The 24,893-nt window shown below is 38.4% G+C and overlaps 13 protein-coding genes across 13 annotated transcripts; 8 read left to right on the forward strand and 5 right to left on the reverse strand.

Moving 5' to 3' along the window:
* Positions 1 to 237: 237 nt before the first annotated feature.
* NDD1 (Ndd1p) lies at positions 238 to 2,043 on the forward strand (the record flags this gene model as incomplete). Its single annotated transcript, XM_002495639.1, has 1 exon — positions 238 to 2,043. The coding sequence occupies one exon, from the start codon at positions 238 to 240 to the stop codon at positions 2,041 to 2,043; it is 1,806 nt and encodes a 601-aa protein (XP_002495684.1).
* A 741-nt stretch (positions 2,044 to 2,784) lies between these two features.
* GPB1 (Gpb1p) lies at positions 2,785 to 5,331 on the forward strand (the record flags this gene model as incomplete). The annotated part of the gene is made up of 1 exon (XM_002495640.1): positions 2,785 to 5,331. The coding sequence occupies one exon, from the start codon at positions 2,785 to 2,787 to the stop codon at positions 5,329 to 5,331; it is 2,547 nt and encodes an 848-aa protein (XP_002495685.1).
* A 596-nt stretch (positions 5,332 to 5,927) lies between these two features.
* On the forward strand, positions 5,928 to 7,742 carry MRS6 (GTPase-activating protein MRS6; the record flags this gene model as incomplete). Its single annotated transcript, XM_002495641.1, has 1 exon — positions 5,928 to 7,742. One exon carries the CDS (start codon positions 5,928 to 5,930, stop codon positions 7,740 to 7,742), a length of 1,815 nt encoding a protein of 604 aa, XP_002495686.1.
* A 546-nt stretch (positions 7,743 to 8,288) lies between these two features.
* On the forward strand, positions 8,289 to 8,726 carry RPS12 (40S ribosomal protein eS12; the record flags this gene model as incomplete). Its single annotated transcript, XM_002495642.1, has 1 exon — positions 8,289 to 8,726. One exon carries the CDS (start codon positions 8,289 to 8,291, stop codon positions 8,724 to 8,726), a length of 438 nt encoding a protein of 145 aa, XP_002495687.1.
* A 92-nt stretch (positions 8,727 to 8,818) lies between these two features.
* Positions 8,819 to 10,021, reverse strand: RAD17 (Rad17p; the record flags this gene model as incomplete). Its single annotated transcript, XM_002495643.1, has 1 exon — positions 8,819 to 10,021. The coding sequence occupies one exon, from the start codon at positions 10,019 to 10,021 to the stop codon at positions 8,819 to 8,821; it is 1,203 nt and encodes a 400-aa protein (XP_002495688.1).
* A 109-nt stretch (positions 10,022 to 10,130) lies between these two features.
* PEX22 (ubiquitin-protein transferase activating protein PEX22) lies at positions 10,131 to 10,628 on the forward strand (the record flags this gene model as incomplete). Its single annotated transcript, XM_002495644.1, has 1 exon — positions 10,131 to 10,628. The coding sequence occupies one exon, from the start codon at positions 10,131 to 10,133 to the stop codon at positions 10,626 to 10,628; it is 498 nt and encodes a 165-aa protein (XP_002495689.1).
* Positions 10,629 to 10,634: 6 nt separating this feature from the next.
* Positions 10,635 to 11,243, reverse strand: SCP1 (Scp1p; the record flags this gene model as incomplete). The annotated part of the gene is made up of 1 exon (XM_002495645.1): positions 10,635 to 11,243. The coding sequence occupies one exon, from the start codon at positions 11,241 to 11,243 to the stop codon at positions 10,635 to 10,637; it is 609 nt and encodes a 202-aa protein (XP_002495690.1).
* A 145-nt stretch (positions 11,244 to 11,388) lies between these two features.
* ACS1 (acetate--CoA ligase 1) lies at positions 11,389 to 13,683 on the reverse strand (the record flags this gene model as incomplete). The annotated part of the gene is made up of 1 exon (XM_002495646.1): positions 11,389 to 13,683. One exon carries the CDS (start codon positions 13,681 to 13,683, stop codon positions 11,389 to 11,391), a length of 2,295 nt encoding a protein of 764 aa, XP_002495691.1.
* Positions 13,684 to 14,574: 891 nt separating this feature from the next.
* On the forward strand, positions 14,575 to 16,896 carry FLC2 (flavin adenine dinucleotide transporter FLC2; the record flags this gene model as incomplete). The annotated part of the gene is made up of 1 exon (XM_002495647.1): positions 14,575 to 16,896. The coding sequence occupies one exon, from the start codon at positions 14,575 to 14,577 to the stop codon at positions 16,894 to 16,896; it is 2,322 nt and encodes a 773-aa protein (XP_002495692.1).
* Positions 16,897 to 17,449: 553 nt separating this feature from the next.
* OAF1 (oleate-activated transcription factor OAF1) lies at positions 17,450 to 20,557 on the forward strand (the record flags this gene model as incomplete). Its single annotated transcript, XM_002495648.1, has 1 exon — positions 17,450 to 20,557. The coding sequence occupies one exon, from the start codon at positions 17,450 to 17,452 to the stop codon at positions 20,555 to 20,557; it is 3,108 nt and encodes a 1,035-aa protein (XP_002495693.1).
* Positions 20,558 to 20,684: 127 nt separating this feature from the next.
* Positions 20,685 to 21,428, reverse strand: AIM2 (the record flags this gene model as incomplete). Its single annotated transcript, XM_002495649.1, has 1 exon — positions 20,685 to 21,428. The coding sequence occupies one exon, from the start codon at positions 21,426 to 21,428 to the stop codon at positions 20,685 to 20,687; it is 744 nt and encodes a 247-aa protein (XP_002495694.1).
* Positions 21,429 to 21,706: 278 nt separating this feature from the next.
* Positions 21,707 to 23,665, reverse strand: GEM1 (ERMES complex Ca(2+)-binding regulatory GTPase GEM1; the record flags this gene model as incomplete). Its single annotated transcript, XM_002495650.1, has 1 exon — positions 21,707 to 23,665. One exon carries the CDS (start codon positions 23,663 to 23,665, stop codon positions 21,707 to 21,709), a length of 1,959 nt encoding a protein of 652 aa, XP_002495695.1.
* Positions 23,666 to 23,944: 279 nt separating this feature from the next.
* Positions 23,945 to 24,817, forward strand: PRE10 (proteasome core particle subunit alpha 7; the record flags this gene model as incomplete). The annotated part of the gene is made up of 1 exon (XM_002495651.1): positions 23,945 to 24,817. The coding sequence occupies one exon, from the start codon at positions 23,945 to 23,947 to the stop codon at positions 24,815 to 24,817; it is 873 nt and encodes a 290-aa protein (XP_002495696.1).
* Positions 24,818 to 24,893: the final 76 nt, after the last annotated feature.

Below are 24,893 nucleotides of genomic sequence, written 5' to 3' on the forward strand. Positions count from 1 at the left end.
GAAGTTGAGGTTGAAGTTGAAGCTAAAGAATTTGAATAACTCTAGGTTGAAGAATCGTTGAAAGGTCAGAAGATAAACATAAGTTTTCGGTAAAGATACGATTAAGGAGAAGAAGAACAGGAAATACAATATTGATCAAACGGTACACCAGGTTGTATCTCAAAAACTCTTGTCTCTCGCTTATTATTACCAAAACAAAAAGATCATACCAAGATTTTAGAATAAAATCAATTTGATATGGATCGACAATCACCTGGGGTTCCTGGAGATGAAGGAATTGCAAGTGCTGCAGCAAGTCAAGATGCGGATGCTACCTTTTTCAAAGTTATATCTGAGAATCTGAAATATGCATTCAACAGTCCACTGCCAACTACGCAATTTCCAACACCATATTCAAATCAGACTCAGCAACAACAACAGCAACAGCAACAACAGCAACAACAGCAACAACAGCAACAACAGAACCATTCGATACCGGGTCACTCAAATCAACAACAGGGGTTAATGGGACAGACTGGTGCTAATGATGGTAATAGCGATTCCTCTCTGGTAGAGAATAGCATGCTTGCAGGATTACCCATGGGTATGGCAACAGGACCAGGTGGTGAGCCATTGAATGACATGAATATGCAACCATCATCGGTTTTACAATTTGGTAATACTTTTTCCAATGAATTTTTATTAGCATCGCCTGAGCAGTTTAGAGAATTTTTATTAGATTCACCTGCAGGTTACAACTTTTTCCATAAAACGCCAGCAAAGACACCATTAAGATTTGTTACGGATGCAAGAGATAACAGTGCAGAACAAGCTAATGTAAATGGCGGTAACAGTAATGGAAGTGGTAGCGGTGATTTATTTGGCGTTGTAGATGCCAAGATCAAAAAAACTGAGAGTTCCAGCAGTAGTAATACAAAGACAACGGTTTCCGACAGCAACACTGGTAATATTAAAAATGATAGTAGTAATGATGATAAAGCCAACGATATAGGCCATCTGGATGGTAGTGGTGTAATTCCTCCTATTACTACTAACGCTCCTACTGATAATGATAATACGCAGACACCTTTGAGAAGTATAGATTTGAACCTTATGTTCAATTCTAATCAATTAACGGCGTCATCACCTTCGAAAAAATTTAGCGTTTCATTAACGCCATATGGCCGTAGAGTTTTGAACGATATGGGGACACCTTACGCTAAAAATGCAGTGCTATCATCAAATAGTGCATTGGCAGATTTTCAAAAGGCAAGAAAAAATAACGTAAAGCTACAGAGTACACCACCGACAACTTTGGGATCTTATCATCATAGATCTCTGGAAAAAAATAAAAATGGTGGCAGTGGTACACTCGGACCTTTGTATCGTGATCGTGATCCATTAGCACCAACACAAGAAGAAAACGATGAAAATGACGTTTATGGATCTTCGCCAACAACGATTCAATTAAATTCTTCGGTAACAAAATCTACAATTAAATTGGAACCTGGCAGGGTGCCACAGCTGAGTAAGATAGAAAATAATAGCAATAACAATATTGATGAACAGCTGTTTCCAAATGATGAGGATCGTCTACCCGTATCACCAACTCCTAAATGTCATAATAATAATAATACTAATAATAATAACGGTTCTTTAAGAATCCCAGAATTACCAAAGATGGGATCTTTTAAAAGTGAAAGTGGCTTACTTACTTCATCTGCTTCTAATGCAAGTAACCATAATACTCATAATACAAGACCAGGTAAAGTAAAGAAAAATGCAAAGAAACAACCCAAATTTCAAATTATAGTAGCCAATACCCAAAAATTCAATGTACCGACGATGAACCAAAGATCATCAAAGAAAAATAGCGGGTTGAAAAGATCACAGTCTTTACTTTCCAATCCTTCAGCATCAAGTACATCAAACCGATCACAACAAAAAAATGGCGGCGGTAGAAATGTTAGTAACAATACTAATGCAAATGGACACTCCGCCGATGGGGTTAAACGATCGTTTTCATTTACATCGGGGAGAGGGCAGTTTAACGGGTACCAATAGACTTTTATGTTTTTATTTCTTTTTTTCTCTTTTCATTTCTCAAACGTTTTAATCGTTTTTTAACATACATTTATCGTCATTATCTTCTTTAGATACCTTTAACTTTTAAACTTTTATGGTCTTCATAGACCAGGGCATATAACAATACAAAAGGATAAAAAAAATTCAAATTGAATTGAATTGACGGTATGGTTAAATATTTAAATTATGTGTATGAATTCATATCTACTTATGAATTCATAGTTAGATATTTCAGTAATTGGGCCGACTCAGGCGTTAAAGATCATTGCCATTGGATTCGTTGTGTGCCCGAGGAATTTACGTTATGTCATTTGAAACTTAAATTCGGTCATCAATGCAAAAGTAAGACACAAGTATGAGACTATAAAACAGTATCATGGCATATTTTCAATATCTAACAATTTAGCCGCCCACCCTACTACTATTGCAGCTACAACTATCACTTAATTGCTAATCATCTCACGTGACATTCATTGTCCCTATTATTTTTCAAATTCCATTTGGCAGGCGCGAATATGTACATATAAAAACAAGATGCCATCTTTCGATAAGCATTTCACAATTGCATATTCACAAAGGGAAGCGACGTTGTAGACCATAAAGAAAGAGAGTTGACAATAGATTGTAGATCGTTTTGAATTGATAGTGTTTTGTTGATTTCAAGATTAAAAAATCAATTTTTCATAAAGAAGAGTATTGAATCACTCTGCTAGAAGTTTTATGGGAAAAATGGAGCTGCATGCTCATACACCAGTTAATTTTACCATAGATGAAGATAGCCATAGGACCGGAGTAGCACCTAATGAAGGAATGCCAGGCAAGTACATCTCCCAACGGCAAAGTGAAATTGGAAATAATAGCATTTTTACTCCGTTGTCTTATATGTCCAATTACATCTCCGTAAGTTCTCCCCTCTTCACAAAAGATCTCAAAAAGAGGATAAGGATCGAGAATGAAGACTTGTTAAAAAGATACTATTCATCAAAAAAATCCATTAGCCATGCAATGTATAGACATGGTAGTATTGCGAGTGATTCTGAGACTTCTAATGTCCTCAATGAAAGGTCAAGGTCGTACGTTTGGATGAATAAGTTTTTAGATGATTCGAGATACCTGGCAACTTTGTTTGAACCCGATGCTACTCCAGAAGTTCATCTTAGCAGTGAAGAAGAAGGAGAGTGGGAGAAAAGACAAGCATTGAGGACGCATGCCGCTTCTCCTTATTTTAAACATTTCCAAAGATTGTTGGCCGTGGATTTACGAGAACCCGACGTGCTAAAGAAACACAACCTTTGGATACCGATGATCAAAAGGGGTTGGAGGAACACATTTTCAATAGATCAAGAGGAGGAGGATAGCCTTTATGACGGTAAGGTTTCTCCCCTCTTCATAGATGGTAATGAATACATGACCAAGGACTACGATCTATACAAAGGCAGTACCTCGATTCCATCGATCTTTTCAGAATACAGATTACCAGCACTTGTCCACCATTGTGCCGTGGAACTCAATGGTAAAGTTTATATCCTGGGTGGATTAATGGCATGTCACAAGCACGATGACGAAGCCCCATCATTAAGAGACTTCGTTGTGGATGGAATAAAAAATTTACCTCCCCCACTCTTATCTTCCGTAGTTAATAACCCTTGTATGATTAACAATGGCAGACTGTACGTCATGTCAGCATATTCCAATAGTTTAAGAAGACCTGAAGTTTCTGGACAAATTCCACCACCACTGTTGTGTATGAAGGGATCTAAACTTACAGAGAGACATATTTTCTTTTACGGTGGTTTTGAAATAAGGACTGAAACCAATATTGGTGAAAATGGTGTGTTCCACCTGAGGAAAAGAGCTTACATGAATAATACCGGTTATATTTTGGACACGATGACATTTAACTTTACTAGGGTGGAATTAACTGCAGTTCCCTATAAACTTGTATCTTATCCGACGCTGGCCGCTCGGTTTGGTCATGTGCAGCTATCCATTTCTAATAACGGCAATAATACGCATAATAACAGTAACGGAAGCTACTTTAACCACCAAAGGCATCATGAAAATGATGAAAATGGTGACGGATCACCAGCTTCTGGTTTTGAAAGTACTTCCTCAGAGGCTAATTCGCCAGCGGTTTCTGTTGGATCTACTCCTGCTAGATTAAATAACGCTTTGCATAATTCCGGCGTTCATTCGATCCTAATCTTTGGCGGTTATAAGCAAACGGGTGACGATGATTATGAAGCATTGAACGACCTTTGGAAGATTGACGTACCAGTATTGGTGAAGGGTAAACGTGGTTATTACAAATTCGGAAGCACGGCCAATGCTACCATCCTACCTCGATCAAGTCCACGCGATCCATGGCCAAGTCCCAGAGCATTTCCAGCTGATTGTGTTACAAATGTGCGTGATAACGCCACTAAACCTGACCTCTTAGAAAGGCTACAAGAAAATTTCTTTATCGATAAGAGTACCTTCCCCGCTCAGGACAAATCAAGGCCACTGTTCAAAAGTTTACCGCACGCAAGAAGTGAACCAGATAGATCTAAAATACTTACAAGGACGAAGGAAAGTGGAACTAGCAGTACCAGTAGTACTACTGGTTCCACCAATGCTAGTACCAACCCGCTATTAAAGCAATGTCTTACATCGTCATCATCACATTCCGCACCTACAAAGCCGTTGCAACCAAGGTCTAAAACACAACCCAATTTTGAACACAAGGTGCTGATCATGCACGGAGGATCAAACAAAACAGATGTATGTCGTGACATGTGGTGGTACGATATTGAAACTGAAACATGGTCACAGATAACTACCCATGGTAAACATGAAGCTTCCAAGATGATACCAATTGGCGTAGGCCTCGTTGGTCATTCATTGGTATGTGTTGGTGGTATGGCAGTCTTTGTTGGAGGTCTTTTACAAGAAGATGTCGATTTTCTTTATCATGGTGTTGATTACGAAGACATGAGAATACCACCACAATTAGCCATTGGTAGTGATTTCATCAATCTATTCGATCTGGCGACCCAGTGTCTACTGGGACACACTGTAATAGGAGATGAAACCAACGCGTACCTGAGGGACGACCTTGAGGCAAGACTCGGTGTAATTTTATCATGTGGATTTACCGTCATTCAATTCAATGGTGATATACTACTGTTTGGTGGTGTCGTTTCAAGACGCTTTGAGACAAGTGGCCTAAACTTACGTGGCGCTGTCTTGAAATGTGTTCTGCCATCAATGAAACTGGCAATTTGATTTAAAGTAGAACAATCGGCAGTATTAATGGCTAATGAATCATCCTTGAATGCTTCGCTTGACTATGACTTAAAACTGATATCATATCCAAGCGGGGTAACAGGGGTTTTACAAAAAAAAATTTTTTTCCCGGTCTCCTTCTAAACACGAACAGAAAAAATTTTTTTTTTCCTATGGCAACAACAAAGAGAAAGGAAAAAAAAAAATAACCCAGGAAATAAATAATATTAAAGATTGAAAATTATATGTGGGAGACCTCCTTTTAAAACTCTAAGGAATTTTCCTCGTGGATATATGATGAGACTAAGAGGCTGATTAATACTGAAATTACGACATCTGGAATTTTTACTAGAGAATAAAATAAACTAAAATACTGTTTTCCAAGTTTGAGACAAAAAGACTCATAGACATTATTCTATTGTTTGGATAATCCACGAAACGTTTTTTTTTTAACACGATAAAAAATTTTCTCCCAAAGGTACTACAAGATAGAGAAGTAGAAAAACGTTAGAGTTGGATTAAATTGAATTACACCGAATTGAATTTACTATAAGCCAAAAATTTAGAGCATCTTCGTTTTCTCGTCAAAATTGGTAATGTACACAACCGAACGTCGTCCTTCTATGGCGGAACGCAGACCAACGATCGTAGCGATGAGTGCACAAAGTGTAGTTCCTCATTTAGCTGGGATTGAAGATCCTTTACCCGATACGACCCCTGAAAAGGTTGACGTTTTAATCGTGGGTACAGGTATGGTTGAATCTGTGCTTGCGGCAGCACTTTCGTGGCAAGGTTCAAGTGTTTTGCACATCGACAGAAATGACCATTACGGTGACAGTTCAGCAACCTTAACTGTTGATCAGATTAAGAAATGGGTAAACTCTGTCAATCAGGGTTTATTTTCAGGTTGTTACGATAATGCTAAACTATACGTTTCCACCAGTATCGGAAATCATAATGGGAAATATGCGTCAAGAGACTTTGGTATTGATTTGGCTCCAAAAGTTTTATTCGCTAAATCCGATCTGTTATCTATTCTGGTTAGATCAAGGGTCCATCAATACTTAGAATTTCAGTCGTTATCAAATTTCCACACTTTTGAGAATGATAACTTTGAGAAATTGACAAATACGAAACAAGAAATCTTTACGGACCAAAAATTACCACTAATGACGAAACGTAATTTGATGAAATTTATCAAATTTGTATTGAATTGGGAAGAGCAGCCTGAAGTTTGGAAACCTTATGCTGATACACCCCTTTGCGATTTACTAGTTGAGAAATTTCGTCTTGAAAAAGCACAAGTTTTTGAGTTAATGTTTTCTATTGGTCTTTGTTATAATATGCAAACTAAAACTCCAGAAGCGCTGCAAAGGATTCGTCGATATTTGAGTAGTTTCGATGTCTACGGCCCATTTTCAGTGCTTTATTCCAAATATGGTGGTCCTGGTGAATTATCGCAAGGTTTTTGCAGATCGGCTGCTGTTGGTGGTGCAACGTATAAACTTAACGAAACTTTAACTTCTTATGACCCTAATACAAAGATGGCGCTTTTTGGAGACGGTTCTCAAGTTTACGTTACAGAGAAAGTTGTAGCGTCACCATCGCAGGCTCCTAAAGATAGTCGAAACATTCCAAATCAAAAATACGAAGTTCATAGGTTAACATGTGTGGTCGAAAAATCATGCGAGCAATGGTTTAGTGAAGGTGAGTCTGCAGCTGTGATTGTCTTCCCACCAGGCTCATTAAAATCTGGTAACGTTGAAGTGGTACAAGCATTTATATTAGGATCAGGTAGTGAAATATGTCCCGGGGGGACGAGTGTTTGGTATTTATCCACGATGCAACAAGGATCTCGTGCGGAAATGGATCTCGACGCTGCCTTGGAGGCTATGGAAGCTAGTCTCATCAGGGAATCATCAACAGATTTAGAGCACGATGACTCTTTAGTACAGTTTGGTCCTAATGGAGAAACTTTAATCAACTCAGTTAGGTTGGGACAGTCTTTTAAACAATACGTGCCTCGAGAAAGGATACAGTTCCTTCTAAAACTTTATTATACCCAATACACTTCGACACCACCATTTAATGTAGTGGATCCATCATTTTTTGATATCAACAATATTGATGGCAATGGTAAACTAATACCGGGGGCTTCTGATAATGGTGTTCTCTATACTGCAATGCCATCGGGTGAAATCTCTTACGATGAAGTGGTAACAGCTGTTAGAGTTTTGTACGAAAAGATTGTTGGTAGTGATGATGATTTTTTCGATTTAGATTTTGAAGATGAAGATGAAGCACCAATGAATAAAGCTGATTATGAAAATGCGATTGAAGATGACGAAGATGTGGATATGAATGTGGGAAGACACGAATCTGCGGAATTCGTGGGTGAAATGGAAATATGACCCAAAGTTATCTTTGTTATTTTTATTTTTATTTCTATTGTTTGTTATTTTCACCTTTGATTTTTATTTACTACTATAATTGCACGGACTAGACGGCATATCATGTTGCTATGGAATATATGTATATATCAATAAAATATACGATAACGGAGACTTAATATATTCGAGATTGATAGGAGGAATATCGATCAGGGCGTAATAGCGCTATGAAATAACCAGAACGAGTGACTATTACATCTGTACACCACACTACAACACCCGGACACCAACAGTGTCAAGTAGTCCTCAAGTATTCTGCATTCGAATTTTATTTTATTTTTCAAGACAACGCGAGGACAGCGAGGACGCACAGACGCAAACCCAAGCAAATCCTCATCGACCAAACGGTGAAAAATACAACTAAATGTCACGATGAGCTCCGTGACCAGCAACGGTTTGATACGCTCTTTTGGAACTTTTGGTTTTAATACTGTACGGAGCAGTTCTAATATTTAACTGTCGAAGAAGTCCCACTAGCCAAAAGGAGATAGAACCTTTATTTTAATAATGTCTGATACTCAAGAAGTCCAAGAAGTTCAAGAAGTTCCAGAAGTTCAAGAAGAACAAACCGCTGAAGTCACCATCGAAGATGCTTTGAAGGTTGTCTTGAGAACTGCCTTGATCAATGACGGTTTGGCTAGAGGTTTGAGAGAATCTGCCAAGGCTTTGACCAAGGGTCAAGCTCAATTGGTTGTCCTTGTCAGCTCTGTCACTGAAGACAACATCATCAAGTTGGTTGAAGGTTTGGCTAACGATCCTGAGAACAAGGTTCCATTGATCAAGGTCGCTGACGCTAAGCAACTAGGTGAATGGGCCGGTTTGGGTAAGGCTGACCGTGAAGGTAACGTCAGAAAGGTTGTCGGTGCTTCCGTTGTTGTTGTTACCAACTGGGGTGCTGAAACTGATGAACGTACCATGATCTTGGAACACTTCTCCCAACAATAAGCGAATCTGATGTGAAATGAGATTTCTCCCCAGATTTGTGTAATGTGTATCTTATATTGTTAAATAATTAATAGGCATATCTTGAGATACAGCTAAAAAAATAGTGGAATCTCGTTATTATTGGAACGAGGTGAAACGTCGCCGTTTTTCTGCGGTGAAATTGGTTCCACCCTTGCGTTGGTGAGTCCCAGCAGGTTATCTGTAGAGGATTCACTAAAATCACCACCATGATTGAATACCGGTTGTCTTCTTCTATATGTTGATTTTTTTGAAAACCTACTAGTTCTTTCCAACTCATTAATCTCCATGAGAAGTTGAAATTCCTCTTGATCTGCTTCATCGATATTTTCTTTTTCTAACATGCAAACTTCAATGACAATTCCCGGATATTCTCCTGACAACTGTTTACGATGATTCCCATAATTATTATCATTATTATTACTATTAGATCTTGTATCTGTCAATATCACATCATCGGTTCTACTCAGTATGTTGACGCTTAAAAGACCATGAACATCCATTCTTAACAAAACTTTACTAGCCACTTTAGTGCTTTGCCTAATTTTATCAAATGAATTAAAATCAAAAAATCCTAATACCGGTTTATCATAAACTAAACTGGTACTATCACCATCGTAAACTTCCAATTTTTCCAAAATAGACCTGCTACTTGGTAATTTAATTCTTGAGAATCCTAGTTGAGATTTGGAGAGAAGAGCAAAGGTATTCTCGCCATCTTCATCTATTTTTGCAAATATACAGCATCCACGACATCCAATCTCTTTAAGATCCTTGATAGCGGAATAGAGTACATCACCTTTAACAATGCATTCGAAAAGAACTTGATCTCTATCCAATTTTAATCCAATGGTATCAAGGCTTGATACATGGTAAGTATGATATTCAACGCTTTCAGATATTAGAGAATCTTCAAAGATTAATTGTAATGGTGTACCAGGTCCATTATAAGAAAGTGTAGATTCTAGAGCGTCATCCACATTTCTATGAGCAACGTTAAAGCTATTCAAAAGATAATTCATATTAACGCACAATGTACTCTGGTCGCCTAACTCATTATGGTAGGAATACGATGCAAATAGATCTCTCGATAAGAATAATTGGATTCTTATGGTATGATTACATTCACGAGCAAATGATAATCCATCTTCGTCAATAAATATCAACACATCTTGCTTGTTATCAAAGGGTGTTAAACAGTTGAGAGCCGTAGTAATATGATCTAAATGGAAAGTTGAAGCAGAGAAATGTGTAGCTTTGCCGTCGTTGATTCTCATTCGATATTTCTTTTATCTCTGTAGTGGATAAGAGATGTAACAATTAAGAATTCCACCGGGCGATGATGATAAGCTTGCTTAATATCATTTCTTAGGTAAAACCATCAAGATGACACAGAGGAAATCAAACGGAACCATACGATGGGTTCGAATGGCAGGTACAGCTGCGATCCTTGCAGTTGGTATAGGAGCTGCCATTTATGCTTGGAGCCAATCTTCGTCATTATCGCAGACAGATGATAATCAGGGGAAATCAGTTCAAAAGACCAAAGGACCTTCCAAAGCCATTATCATTACAAAATCTGTAGCTCAGGTGGAAGGAATCGATTGGATCAAGCTGTTGCAAGAGGATGTAGTCTTACTAGTGCCACCAGGAATTCCATTCTTGGAAGATAGAGATGAAGAAGAGTCACCCGCTCATCGGTACAAGATAATACGTTGTGATACTATGATAGGATTGTGGTCTTGCGTTAAACATTTACAAAAGGAACAGTTATTATATGTGGAAGAGGAGATTGCAGATGGGTTGCCAAATGATCTTACTAGGTACGTTAAAGAGTTGGTCAACTGTAAGGATTCAGAACATTTGAAAGCATCATGTGTGTAAGCTAGTTTAAGTAATATCCCTTCTTTTACCGAAGACGACACCCTCAGATTTCTGGGAAGCACCTCCCATAAAACCATATTCTTGAGTACTCCAGCCGTTTTTCAAATGTGCAGGTTTATTCTTTACAGGTGGGCGTGGTTTCTTTTCAGCCAATTGAGGCCCTAATACTGGGAAGAGATCAGGATGCCTTTTATTAGCATAACGTGATAAAGATTTTAAAGTCTGGTAAACTATTGCAGGGTCTTTCTCTTCATATAAATCAACAGTTTGAAATAATTCATCCTCTGGTACACCATATTGTCTACAAAATTGTAGAAATTGAGATATTTGGTCCATTTGCATAAAAGGTATAGTGGTCTGCTTATAAGGAATTAATGGAGGTGCGTTTGGAGGTGAGTCAGCACCGTTAATTGTATTAGCTAGTCGACAAAGTGCTACACCATCTTTCAAAGAATCTAGTAGCGATGCAGAAGGTACTGGATCATGCAAAATCGTTTGAAATACCCAAACTTTAATCTCATCAACCGCACTTTGAGAAAACTTACTATTCCTCAGATTCTTCAAATCCTCATCCAACGGAGTACAATCTGGCTTCTTCCCATATACAACGCTCATCTTGAATCCTTTATTTGTTTTTTCTTTTGTAGATCATTGTTAACTCTAACATCTAACTAAGTCGCCCTCTCTCCCCTTGTCTATTCTATAGTAACGACTTGCAATTCTTAAAAAGAAGGAAAGGAAGAATATAAATAAATAATTCCTACAATTTTACAGAATCAATCAAATGCCTAACGACACCTGGATTGGATAAAGTAGAAACATCGCCCAATTGATCACACTCACCAGCTAAGATTTTTCTTAGAATACGCCTCATAATCTTACCTGATCTAGTCTTTGGTAAATCATCCACCAATACAATTAGTTTAGGAGCAGCAAAGGGACCGATGTCTTTTCTTACCGCTAGAATCAAATGTTTCTTGATATCTAGTAATTCTTCTTCAGAGGCCGTTGACCAACTTGATTTATTCTTTAAAACTACAAAGGCCGCGACTGCTTGGCCTGTTAAATCATCATTAAATCCTACGACGGCACACTCTGCCACAATTGCATCATCAAGAACTGCACTTTCAATTTCTGCTGTTGATAATCTGTGACCTGAAATATTAACAACATCATCGACACGTCCTAAGATCCAAATGTAACCATCTTTATCTCTGGCAGCACCGTCCCCAGTGAAATAATAACCTGGATAAGGTTTCAAATAAGTATCAAGGAATCTATCGTGATCTTTCCAAATGGTTCTAGCAAATGACGGCCATCCACATCTAACCGCCAGAACACCTTCAACAAGAGGCTTAGTTAATTCTTGACCTGTCGTTGGATCTAGTATACAGGAGTCAATCCCAATGAAGGGGAAGCCTGCAGATCCTGGTTTCATTGGTGTAACACCCCCTGCCATTGGCGTTAACATATGAGATCCAGATTCAGTTTGCCAATAGGTATCCACAATTGGCAATTCATTTTTACCAATTTTTTCGGAATACCACTCCCAAACTTCAGCGGCTATAGGCTCGCCTACAGTACCTAAGGCACGTAAGGATTGTAAAGAGTGACCTTCGATAAAGGAGTCACCAGCCCGCTTTAGCAGTCTCAGTGCAGTAGGAGCCACATAAAATTGGGTTACTTTGTACTGATCAATAATATCCCAGTAACGAGCATAAGTTGGATATGCAGGAGTACCTTCAAACACCAAAGTAGTACAACCGTAAAGTAAAGGACCATAAACAACATAAGTGTGACCTGTTATCCAGCCAACGTCACCTGCAGTGAAAAACACGTCTTCTCGATGTGTGTCAAAGCTGTATCTCATCGTCAAAAGAGCTGATAGTAGATAACCAGCAGTGCTATGTTGCACACCCTTCGGAGTACCGGTCGAACCCGAAGTATACAAGAGAAATAAAGGATGCTCTGAATCCACAGGTTCACAAGGACAATAACCTTTATATTTCCGCAATTCTCCATCCCAATCCAAATCTCTGGATACTTGGCGTGGAACCCTAGGGTTATTAGTACGTCTATAAACAAGAACGTTGCTCACGCCTGGAGTCTCTTTCAGAGCATCATCAACAATTCTCTTGGTTTCCACAATTTTGCCCCCTCTCTTAGTTTCATCTGTAGTAATTACTACATGCGAATCTGCATCATTAATACGATCTCTCAATGAATTACAGGAAAATCCAGCAAAAACCACAGAATGAATAGCACCAATTCTAGCAATTGCCATCAAAGAAATTACCGCTTGAGGAATCATTGGCATATATACTGCAACTGTATCACCTTTACGAACTCCCATCGAATAGCGAAGCACTTGAGCCAATTGACAAACTTGTTCTAACAATTCCGAATATGTTAAAGTATAGCCTTGGCCAGGCTCATCAGTCTCGTAAATTATGGCCGGTTTATCAGGTGTCTCTAAAGCATGTCTATCAACGCAATTATAACAAGCATTTGTTTGACCATTTAGGAACCATGCATTATTGTTCAATGAAGGTTTACCAGTACGAGGGTCAGGAATGAAAACTTGATCAAAATCTTTGAACCAGTTCAAAAATTGACGTGCTTTGTTACCAAAAAACTCCGAAGGCTGATCAATTGATTCTCTGTACAATTTTTCGTATTCTCTAAATCCAGATATGTGCGGGCAATAATGACAAGACAATTCAGACTGTAATCTATGAGTGATTGGCTTTTGCTGCACTGTATGAACACTAATCAAATGATCATAATCGGTAGTTGGTGTATTAGTTTCAGCTTCATGATCCTTTTCAGTACTTACATTGTTTGTAGTGGCCGGAGATGTATTCTCCCTTTCAGCTGCATGTACTAATCTCGCTTTCAAATCTCCAATCGTACCGCCCGTTGGGGAAGTGCCAGTTGCAGTCGTTGATGGGGACATAGAGTAAGGGATATGTTCTTTTCTTTTGTCTCTAAGGCGACATATACTTTCGGGAAAGAGATTTCTCCACATTCCTGCATATACATAATTGACCGTCATAAGGTTAGCTCCTTTATATACAATTATGTGAGACCCCAACACCCCTTACGTTCTTCTTGAATTAGGACGAAAAAGAAAGATAGAGGAAAAGAAAAAAGGATAAACGTCATTTCTTTCACTCAACAAGAAAATAGATAAGAAGAGCCGCCCATGGTTTAGCCGCTGCTACCACACAATGAGGAAGTAAAGGGAAGAGAGAGGCTGATGACGGACGAATGGGGAGCGGTACGAGAATTTCACAGGTACCATGGACAAAGGGAATAGTTTGACTTCGGAGTTCCCCGCACGGCTGGAATGTCTCTGCTCTAGAGGTTCCCTGGAAAACGATTTGCATGAAGAATATCGAGAGGGGGAGGGTCCATAACCGCTGCTTAATATATAGGGTGGTGTATATGAGCATTTCCAATGTAAATATATAAGCATATTAGCCGCTATTGACGGCGGCTATGGAGTGACATTCACGTGGAAGGTATATTCTTGGAAAATTCTTTTTCCCTCCCCATTTACATTCATGATAGCATCTTTCTCCATTTCACTCTTCTTCTCTACTGTGTCTAACACTCATACTCAAATACGCGAATCATTTCTCCAGAAGCACAGCCAACAGTCAAAGGGCGCAAATAAAAGCGAGCGAGAAGCAACACCAAAATAAGCCGAGTTTCGCGTCAAAACTAAAAAACGTTGCTAATTTTATGTTACCCAAAACTAACAATGTAGAAGGCATACAACAGAAGGCTTTACTGTCCCAAGATGTAATAATATTCAAACATTTGTTCACGTCCTGTCATAAGAATATCCTGTTTGTTTAAAAGCATCTACTTTAAGCTTAAAAGACTGTAGGAACCTTCCCTCACTCCTAATTTCACTCATAACCCCCTCCCATATCGCAATATGCAGAACCCGTTGAGTCTCTTACTCTCTGTACTATGGGTCTTTTTGGCACTAGATGTCCGTGTAATGGCCCAAGGTAATTCATCAGAGGTTCACCATAAATATTTGAAGACATCATCACTACTGACATGTATGGACAATTCGGAGTTTTCCGCAACCTACTTTGATGTTAGATATTATCCATTCAATGAAACTTTTGTGTTCAAGATTGATGCAATGACTGCAATTAGCGGGAATGTTACTTTAAAAGCAGAAGTTATAACCTACGGTATTACTGTTCTACAAAAGGAATTCGATCTTTGTTCTTTAAACGAAGCAACGCTTTGCCCGTTATCCGCAGGTAGGGTCGATGTAGGATCTACTTATCAGTTGAAAAATAGCGATCTAACAAAAAATCTTCCCAACGTTGCATACACGATCCCAGATTTAGATGCTCAGGTACGTGTTTTGGCATATAGAAAAGATGATACTTCAAAACCAGTGGCGTGTGTACAGGCGTTTTTGAGTAATGATAAATCTGTACAAACCAAATATGCAGCATGGCCTATTGCAGCGGTTTCAGGTTTAGGTGTTCTAACGAGTGGATTTGTTTCTGTTATCGGGTATAGTACTACAGCTGCGCATATTGCATCGAACTCAATTTCATTATTCATCTATTTCCAAAATCTAGCGATTACTGCAATGATGGGTGTATCTAGAGTTCCGCCAATTGCAGCTGCATGGACACAAAATTTTCAATGGGCGATGGGTATTATCAGGGTAGATTTCATGCAAACGATTTTCAATTGGTACGTGCAAGCAACAAAGGGTGTATCAACAGTTGTATTGAGTAACAAAGATATTCTTTCGATCAGCGTTCAAAAGAGGGACAAATTTAAAAGAGGTGTGGACTTAGCATCTTCCGATGTTTACAATTTTGATTCGATGTTAAAGGACTCTTCATTATACACAACAAATGAAAGAAATACAACTGAATATTCATCTAAAATTCTAGTTCTAAGTGGTATGGAACGTGTTGCATATAAGGCGGGTATCGAACTGTCAAACTTTTTTCTAACTGGTGTTGTCTTTTTCCTCTTCTTCGTATTTGCCATGACAGTTGGGATGTTGTTCTTCAAGGCTCTGTTGGAACTGTTAACTCGTGCAAAGATAATGGCGGAAAGTTCAAATTTCTTCTTGTACAGGAAAAATTGGGGGAGTATTATCAAGGGAACTCTTTTCCGTATTGCGATTATCGCATTCCCACAAATCTCGTTACTAAGTATGTGGGAGTTTACTCAAAGAGATTCGCCGGCCGTATTGGTAGATGCAATCGTAATGTTATTGGTTGTATCAGGCATTTTATTTTATGGTACAATGAGAGTTTTTTTCAAGGGTAGATTATCACAAAGGTTGTACAAAAATCCTGCATACCTGTTATTTGGTGATATTCATTTCCTAAATCGATATGGTTTCCTGTATACCCAATTCCGTGCTGATACATATTGGTGGTTATTGCCGTTATTATTTTACGGATTTTTGAGATCCTTATTTGTTGCCGTGCTACAGAGCCATGGTAAGACCCAGGCTATAATCGTTTTCGTCATCGAATTAGTTTATTTCATTTCACTCTGTTGGATAAGACCATATTTGGATAAGAGAACCAATATTTTTAACATCGCAATCCATCTGGTTACTTTGATAAACGCGCTATTCTTTTTATTCTTCAGTAACCTTTTCAAACAACCCGCAATTGTATCCTCGGTAATGGCAATCATTTTATTTGTATTGAATGCCGTATTTGCCCTTTTCCTACTACTATTCACATTGGTTACTTGTACTTTAGCATTATTGCGCAAGAATCCAGATGCTCGTTACCAACCACTAAAGGACGATCGTGTTTCATTTATACCCAAAATCCAAGGTCCAAACGGTAGTAGCATCTTATTGGACGGTAGAAACGACTCCGATAGCGAATTGTTTGAACTAAGGAAAGCCGCTATGGATACAAACGAAACAGAACAAGAGAAAAACTTAAGACAAGACACATTCAACAATAACAAATTGAGTAGTAGAATAATATTTGACGATGAATTGAGCACGCATTCATCATCGTCTCCAGCATATTTTTCAAACAGAAATAGATCCGCAAGTGATCTACCTCCAGAGCCAGTGCAACCAAACTCTGCTGTTATGGGATTTGATTCAGCCCCGTCATCCTCGTCACACCCCAGAGTGTTAACGACAGGCGCACATGCCAACGCTAGTGCGAACAATTTGTTGAAACCAGAGACATCTTTTTATACACATCCTCATCACTCGAGTTCGAATCCTTATCTGTGAATGAATTTATGTCATTTTCCTTTTTCGTTCAAGAAATAGCAAACGGAGGTATGAAGGAGGTATGTCGTTGTTGTAATACTACGTATAGATATAATTCAATCAGAAACGACTTTAACCTACAAGTAGCGTCTAGACTTTTTGTCAAACCATCTCTTCATTCTTCTTCCATGCACTCTTAACCTTCATGTCCAATTAGTGCTTACGATCCATTAATTTATCCATTGCCCAATGGGACATTTTCGGTCGGCCCCCGCATCGACAATCAGAGGGTTTCGTAACCTTAAAAGGTACAGCAAACTTGCAGCTCGTAAATGTTACCGGGGAGCCGACTTTGTCATTGTTGCTACTGACTCGAGCCAGGAAGGTTCAAGAGTTCAAGTGCTCTTAAAAAGATAGTAATACTAGGAAAAAAAAAACAACAACAAGAGGGTCGGAAAAACTACAAAAAAAAATCCGTTTCCATTTCATTGTATTATTTTGTTTTATTGTTACAGTAAACTGTTTTTTATTCTATTAGGTCACTTTTATGGTTTAAATTGACCAATTTCTCATTATGCATCCTTTAAAACAGGTTCAAGATTCAGGCATCTTTTTTGACAATCTTTTCCCTAGCAACCACGGTATTAATCATAATAATAATACTCGTAACGATGCTTCATCGTCACAAGATGGCTCTCAGAATGGTGACGAGAGTAATAGCATTAAAAAGAGAAACAGAATTTCTTTTGTCTGTAAAGCCTGTAGAAGGTCCAAGACTAAGTGCGATAGAGAAAAGCCAAAATGTGGCAGGTGTGTACAACATGGTATTGCCTGTGTCTACGATGTGGAGAAACAAGCAGCACCAAGAAATCCAAGTAAGGATGCTACCATCGCAAGATTGGAGAGAGATGTCGAATATTGGAGACAGAAGGCGGTGAAATTAATGCAAGACGAAGAAGAAATGACAAAACGAAGTGAACGAAATATTGATGGACGAGATGATGCATCACCAAGGACACTGAAAAGAACTGTTTCTCATAGTGGTGTTAGTATTGGTAATAGCGATTTGCATGAAACTCCCATTTTAAAGGCAAGCCGACCTACTACTTCGACGACATCATCGAGATCTTCTAATTCAGTACCACTGTCATCATTTTCATCACCATTGCATTCATCCTCAGATCACGTAAGGATAAACCTCTATAGATCTCACCCAAGCATGATAATGAACAGTGCATCGAAACGCGAAGTTAAACCTTTATCGGAAAACTACGTGATTACTCAAGATATATTCCTATCAGGCCTATTGACCTCTGCATTCTTGGATCGTTCGAAGAATACGATGTTACCTGCATTGAGCGCTAACCTGTCGGTATCTAAAGCTAAACCTTCAGTTGTGAAAAACATCATCAAGTTAAAAGACTTATTGGCAAACCAATGCCATACACCAATACAATTGAAAAGGTTAAATGACTTTACAGATCGTATATTGAACGAAGTTAATCCACAGAAAGTCTTACCTATGAGTAAAATGGGGATAATGTTACAAAATTCCTTCGAAACCCACTATTTAGAGGATTTTTGCCCACCAGGGGGGGAATATTCAGGTACTTTAAACAGTTTTATTGCTGAATTAGAGGAATTACTTCCGCCATATGTCATAATTCAAAGGTACAAATCTCATTTCTATCGAAGTGTTTTCCCGATCCTTCCCTTCCTGGATGAGAAGAGTTTTGAAGATTCTTTGCAATCGACACTTTTCCCCCACGAGTTGGATCCTGATAAATTGGTTCTTCGTTTGGGTAACGTTGGATTGAGAGGTAAGATGGAAAATCTTTGCATATTACTATTGGTTCTAAAACTATCCTGTGTCTCTTTGCAAATAACGGATGAGGCTTCTCAATCATTAAATCTACAACAAAGGGAAAATTTAGAAAAATACCCAATCAGTAATCAGTCTGTGATTTTCGTTCAGAAAGTGTTGGCGGCTGAGAAGTTTTTTAGCCGCGCAAATGAAAATATTATTACTTGCCTTCTTTACATCTGGGCCTTCTTTGTTTATTCGCCAGAAGAAAGTGATTTCTTTTTAGAGCATCCAACAGATCTTGTAAATGGGCTAATACTGACTCTGGCAATGTCTATTGGATTGCATCGTGATCCTTCAGACTTCCCCCAACTTCGCGATAGCCTTTGGAATGGACCTTCAATTATGAATCACAGACGTATGCTTTGGGTCTCCACCGTTACATCCATATGCTTAGAGACTAGTTTGAAAGGTAGAAATCCAGTTTCTTCTATTGATTTAACACGTCTTTTCATCGATGTTAGAAATCCCAACGCTTTACAATTGTACATGGAAAGGGTGCAGAACGATATTTCTTCACCTGTCGATCCATTAATTTTAAGGCATCATGAATTTGCATTCAAGAGACTTTTGCTGGCTGTTTCAATTCTCGACTTGGATAAATTAACGTTGACTTATGGTACTTTTTCCCTGAGTGCTATAGAGGAAGCAAGGGACAAGATTGTTCGGCTTTTGGATGAACATTTCCCCATGCCAAATTTTGATGGTTATGCACCACAAGTTAAAAGAGATTTTGATACTTTTATTTCAAACGGTTCATTGCCCATGCGAATTATTGGTTTTTTGATGATCCTTCGTTTGTCTTTGGCTCTCTTCTTACATTTCGAATCGATGTTGCCACAGAATCCAGAATTGTTTCCCCAATATCGGAGGTATTTCACCCTAGTATGTCTAGATATGCTCACTTTAATAAGTCATCCAAGGATTTTCTTTGTGAACTCCCACAGGTTTAAATCACTGCCGATGGGTAGCTATAATGCAACGAAATACATTCAACTGGGACTTTCGACTTCGTTTTTTGCAGTGTTGGTAATACTTATAAGAATCGATTTAGCCAGCAATATATTTTTGGAGCAGTACCAAGAGGATATGTCCAATGCCAATAGTGAATCGATGAAGATGAACAATGAAAAATTAGGAATTATAAGCTTGTTCAAAAAATTGCTGGAAGACACTCTGGAAAATATTCACAGGACTGCCTCTAATCATCTAAGGTTTACTTATTTTTCGGTTTTCAAAATGTTAATACTATACGATATCATTGTAATAAGGATGAAGAAAGGCGAACTTTGGAGTGGTGTATTAAAATTACAAGCCTTAGGTGATTTCAATACAGCTTTTCTAAGGCTCTTGAACTTGAAATTTAGCGTCGATCCCGATGGTGAACAAAATATGGTGGAGAAACTGAAACAAAGGAATTATGTACAGAAATTTTCTACAGCTGAATTAAACTCAGTTTATCAAAAGGTTAAAGCAAAAAACGATGAAATTCCACCAGTGTGTACACCAAGAGATCATGGACAAAGTTTATCCCAGACGCATTTAACAACAATTTCCAAAATGTACGAAGGAAACAGTGATATGGGACCACCTGAAAAGATGTCACCAGTGGCATCAATGGGTCAGAATTTGAATTTTGGAGATGTTCAAGGTTTAACTTCGAGAATTAAATTGGAAGAACAAGAAAATATATCTCGAAGAATGTCTGGTTTATCGTCAAATGAAGAGCGTCATGCTGCAGCCACAGGTGAATATCCTGGTCTCTTTGGTGGACTTAATTTATTCGATTACGACTTTCTCTTTGCTAACAATCTTTAAAACCATTTAAAAAGTAATTTTTATAATACAATAGTACTATAATCGATACAAAAGGCTAATTACATTAATAAAAGTCGTAAGCAATAAGTGATGTATTCATTTTATACTTATCGCCAAATATATTCAATCATTTCCCACAAGAGAAAGTGTCAAACCAGTATATTTGGTCATACAAAGTCTTCTCCTTTGCGTATTTGACAGATGGGATAGTCAAATCACCTCTCGAAGCATAACCATGAGAGACACCACTGAACAAATCAAGTTGGTAGCGAGCACCATTCTTTGTCAATGTTTGAGCTGTCAAATTTCTCAATTCTTCAGTGAAAGCAACATCAGCTTCAGCCGCAGAGATCAAAAGTGGTTTATCCTTAGAAACAGCTTCAATTTCCTCAATGGTAACAAAACTAGGATGAGCAACTGCGGCTGCATCGGCTAAACCATCCTTAGCATTAATCTGTTGAATTGCATATTTGCCACCAAAACAGTAACCAATGACACCAACAAAGCTATTAGGATTCTCCTTTCTGAATTGACCCAAGAATGAATCCACAACGGCCCTAGTCTTTTCAGGAGGGTGGTCAGCAAGCCATTTTTTAGAGTCGACAGAAGCATCGAACTTTACTAACCAATCTCCGAATAAAATATCAGGAATGTAAATCTTGTAACCAGCATCCCCCAATTGATCAGCAATCAATTGAGTGTTGATTAATTGATAACCAAAGATATCAGTCAAAATTACAATGACTTTGTCATTGGATTCCTTACCGGCAGTATAAGTTGGTACACCATATACGTCTTTAACAGTACCTCTGGCGCTACCTTCGTGGTAAAAACCTCTTGCACAACAGCTGCTTGGTGGATTTGATGCCATCTTGGAAACTAATCAGATCTATACTGTTTCTCAATTGTACCGAGTTGTACAATGAAAGCAGGTTTGTACTTTGAACCCAAGACAAGGTTGAGATCTTATATAATGCGTTCACTCAGCGAAGACGACGGATTGAGACTCTCAACTTATCTTAATTTTGGGAATGCAATTAGATAAAAGAGATTTTTTTTTTTTTTATAAAATGCAACAGGCTTACGTAATCATAGACCCAACTGGTCCTGTGCTTTGTCATCTTCGAAAAGGGGTTTGTAGCAAGCCTGCTATCGCCTGTATTTGAATGGCTTTAACAATTTCACCATCGTAAAAGTCAATAGCGAAATGAAGCCAACAGTTGAACCAACTATCATTATAGCTTGCTTGTAGTCTGTATCATTAACTTTGGATTCTGGTGGGAATCCTGGCGTGTTTCTACCGGGAACCAAAGCAGCTTCAGTAATCTTTATAAACAATTCGTTTAAGGAACTGGGCCATGTGGAGGATATGTGTAATGGATGATCCATATACAGTTGTTCTGTAAATTCATCGGGTTGGATGTAACATCTCTGTTGTACTTTATCCAAATCAGCCTTGAGTGCTACGAAAACTATCGGTAAGTCCTGTAAACTTTCATGGGTATTGACTAGATCTACCAGATATGAAAAGGATTCAGGATCACTAGAATCGTAAACCAAGCACATAACATCACATTTTTTAATCTTATCTCGATTCTCTAAGATTGCATTCTCTTGACCACCAAATTCTTGTAGAATTAGATAGTATTGTTTCCCGCCTTTCAATTCTAAACTGTTAACAGCCATCTGTGGTCTTAATGTAGGTGAATAAGTTTCTGCAAATGGCCTCCCCAAGAAGGATTCTAACAACGAGCTCTTACCGCTCTTGGGATTACCCACGACGAAACAGTTGAATACTTTACGATCTGCAACCGAAGATCTGTACAATCTTCCCGCTCTTCTTCTCATTCTACGAGGTTTCGTAATTTGTAAAGCAACTCTAGCATCTTCTTCAAATCCAAAATATACCAGATATGCTGTAGTAATCTTATAATCAAGGAATGTAGTCATACTCCATTGTGCCAACCAACCTTGTAGAGTGATACATCCGCGGTAATTAACCACAGTAGAGTAAGGAAAGTTGGTTTCCGACCATAATTTCGGCAGACCTGGTGTACATTTAAACAAAAAGGTCAGTTCATTTTCATTTAATCCACCATCATTATCCATATCAAACCTTAGGAATAAATCCACCAAAAATCTATAACCTTTGGGACTTAATTCGATACTTGAAGTCTCAGGAATGTTTAATTTGGGATAAAGAGCTTTGTCCATAATAGACAGTGAATCCGTGTATTGAAATGCACGTAAAATCCCCCAGGTAGTCTCATGTCTACCTTTCTCAGCATATATCTTGTTTAGCACTAAGAATCCATCCTTTGTAATACCTTTTTCCGGTTCATAAAGCACGTAGCCATCGTATTCCTGTGATGGTAGTGAAATATCTAACAATGTCTTTTTAATAAAATTCAATTCATTGATATCGATGCTTCTCCCAAAACATTTCCTTTGCAGTGCTGTAATCTCTTCATCATTTAAATAATTATCTTGATCTTTATCTGAAAGTAAAAATATTCTCTTCAGCGCTTGTACCACTAACGGTTTCAATTCACCGACTCTAGCGTCAAATAACGGTGCTATTGGATGCGTTATAGACCTTTGACACAGATAGAAAGCTTGGTTTACATCGAACTGTGTCCGAGCACTTGTCTTAATACATGTATCCACTTCCTTGTATTCCATAAGTATAGGTATAAATTCTTCATCTTCCACTTTTGTATCTGCGGTAGCACTTGCACTGTGTTCACCATATTCATCGCATTTATTCTTACACAATATCACTGGTAAATTCAATCCCAGAGACCTAAATGTCATCATCCAATACAGTGAGACCCTTTCATATGATTCGTGATCACTATAGACCAACCATATGACATCCGCATTTTTCAATTCCCTCTGTAGAGTAGTAGGATTAGCATTATTGGTATCAACTAAGATTGTACTCTTGGGTGAATATGGGCTCGAAGAAAAATCTCTCGGAATTGTAACAGGTGGCAGCACATCTTGTAGATTAGATATAAATCTCCCCTTTACCAACGAAACGATTAAACTCGTTTTACCAACACCGTCATCACCGCATAAAACGACCCTAATGGTTTCTTTGGTCATAGAAAACGTTAAAACTATCGAATCGACTCAATTCTTGGTCCAAATACCCACAGCAGGCCAATTCTTGATTTCTATACTCATGGCTCATCGCCTTCAAATTGTGAAAAAATCCATCTCATTGCCAACGAAGGGCCCTTTGTAAGGTAAAGGCGCCTTGAACATCAAAAGGGTGGCAAACTTCAACAACTTCAACACTTCTCTAAAGAAGGTATAAAAGTAAAAAGGAATATAGGAGAGATCTGTCAGGTTTATAGCCCCAATTAAAGTGTTACAGGTGATATGACATCTATAGGAACTGGTTACGATCTTGCGAACAGTGTTTTTTCGCCAGATGGTAGGAATTTCCAAGTGGAATATGCAGTGAAGGCGGTTGAGAACGGTACTACTTCTATTGGTATTAGATGCAATGATGGTGTTGTATTTGCTGTAGAGAAACTAGTTTCTTCGAAGCTGCTGGTCCCTAAACGTAATGTAAAGATTCAAACCATTGATCGTCACGTTGGTTGTGTTTACTCTGGATTAATTCCTGATGGTAGACATTTAGTTAACAGAGGTCGTGAAGAAGCTCAAAGTCACAAGAAAACATTTGGTGAATCAATTCCACTACAAGCGTTAGCTGATCGTCTTGGTTATTACGTGCAGGCACATACTTTGTACAATAGTGTGAGACCATTTGGTGTGACGGCAATCTTTGGTGGTGTTGACGATAAAGGTCCTCATCTTTATATGTTAGAACCAAGTGGTACGTTTTGGGGATATAAAGGTGCTGCAACGGGTAAAGGTAGACAAACTGCTAAGGCAGAATTAGAAAAAGTAATTGACCAGCATCCTGAGGGCCTATCAGCAAAGGATGCTGTTAAAGAAGCCGCTAAAGTGATTTATTTGGCTCACGAAGATAACAAGGAGAAAGATTTTGAATTAGAGGTAAGTTGGTGTTCTTTGAAAGAAACGAATGGATTACACAAACTTGTAGGAAATGAATTGTTAGAGGAAGCCATCGAATATGCCAAGAAAGAAGTCAATGGTGATCAAGATAGTGACAGTGATGCTTCAAGTGATGAAGAAGGTGGTAACAATAACAATGGCGACGATAATGATAACAACAGGTCAGGCGCTAATGTGGACGCCGAAGGTGACGTTCAAATAGAGTAATAAATACTAGAGCTATTCTCCAGAAAGAAAAAAATAAATTAATCAATACTAAGATCTTTTTTTTTTCATTTCTTTC

This window comes from Zygosaccharomyces rouxii, assembly GCF_000026365.1.
Source record: "Zygosaccharomyces rouxii strain CBS732 chromosome C complete sequence".
NCBI lineage: Eukaryota > Fungi > Ascomycota > Saccharomycetes > Saccharomycetales > Saccharomycetaceae > Zygosaccharomyces > Zygosaccharomyces rouxii.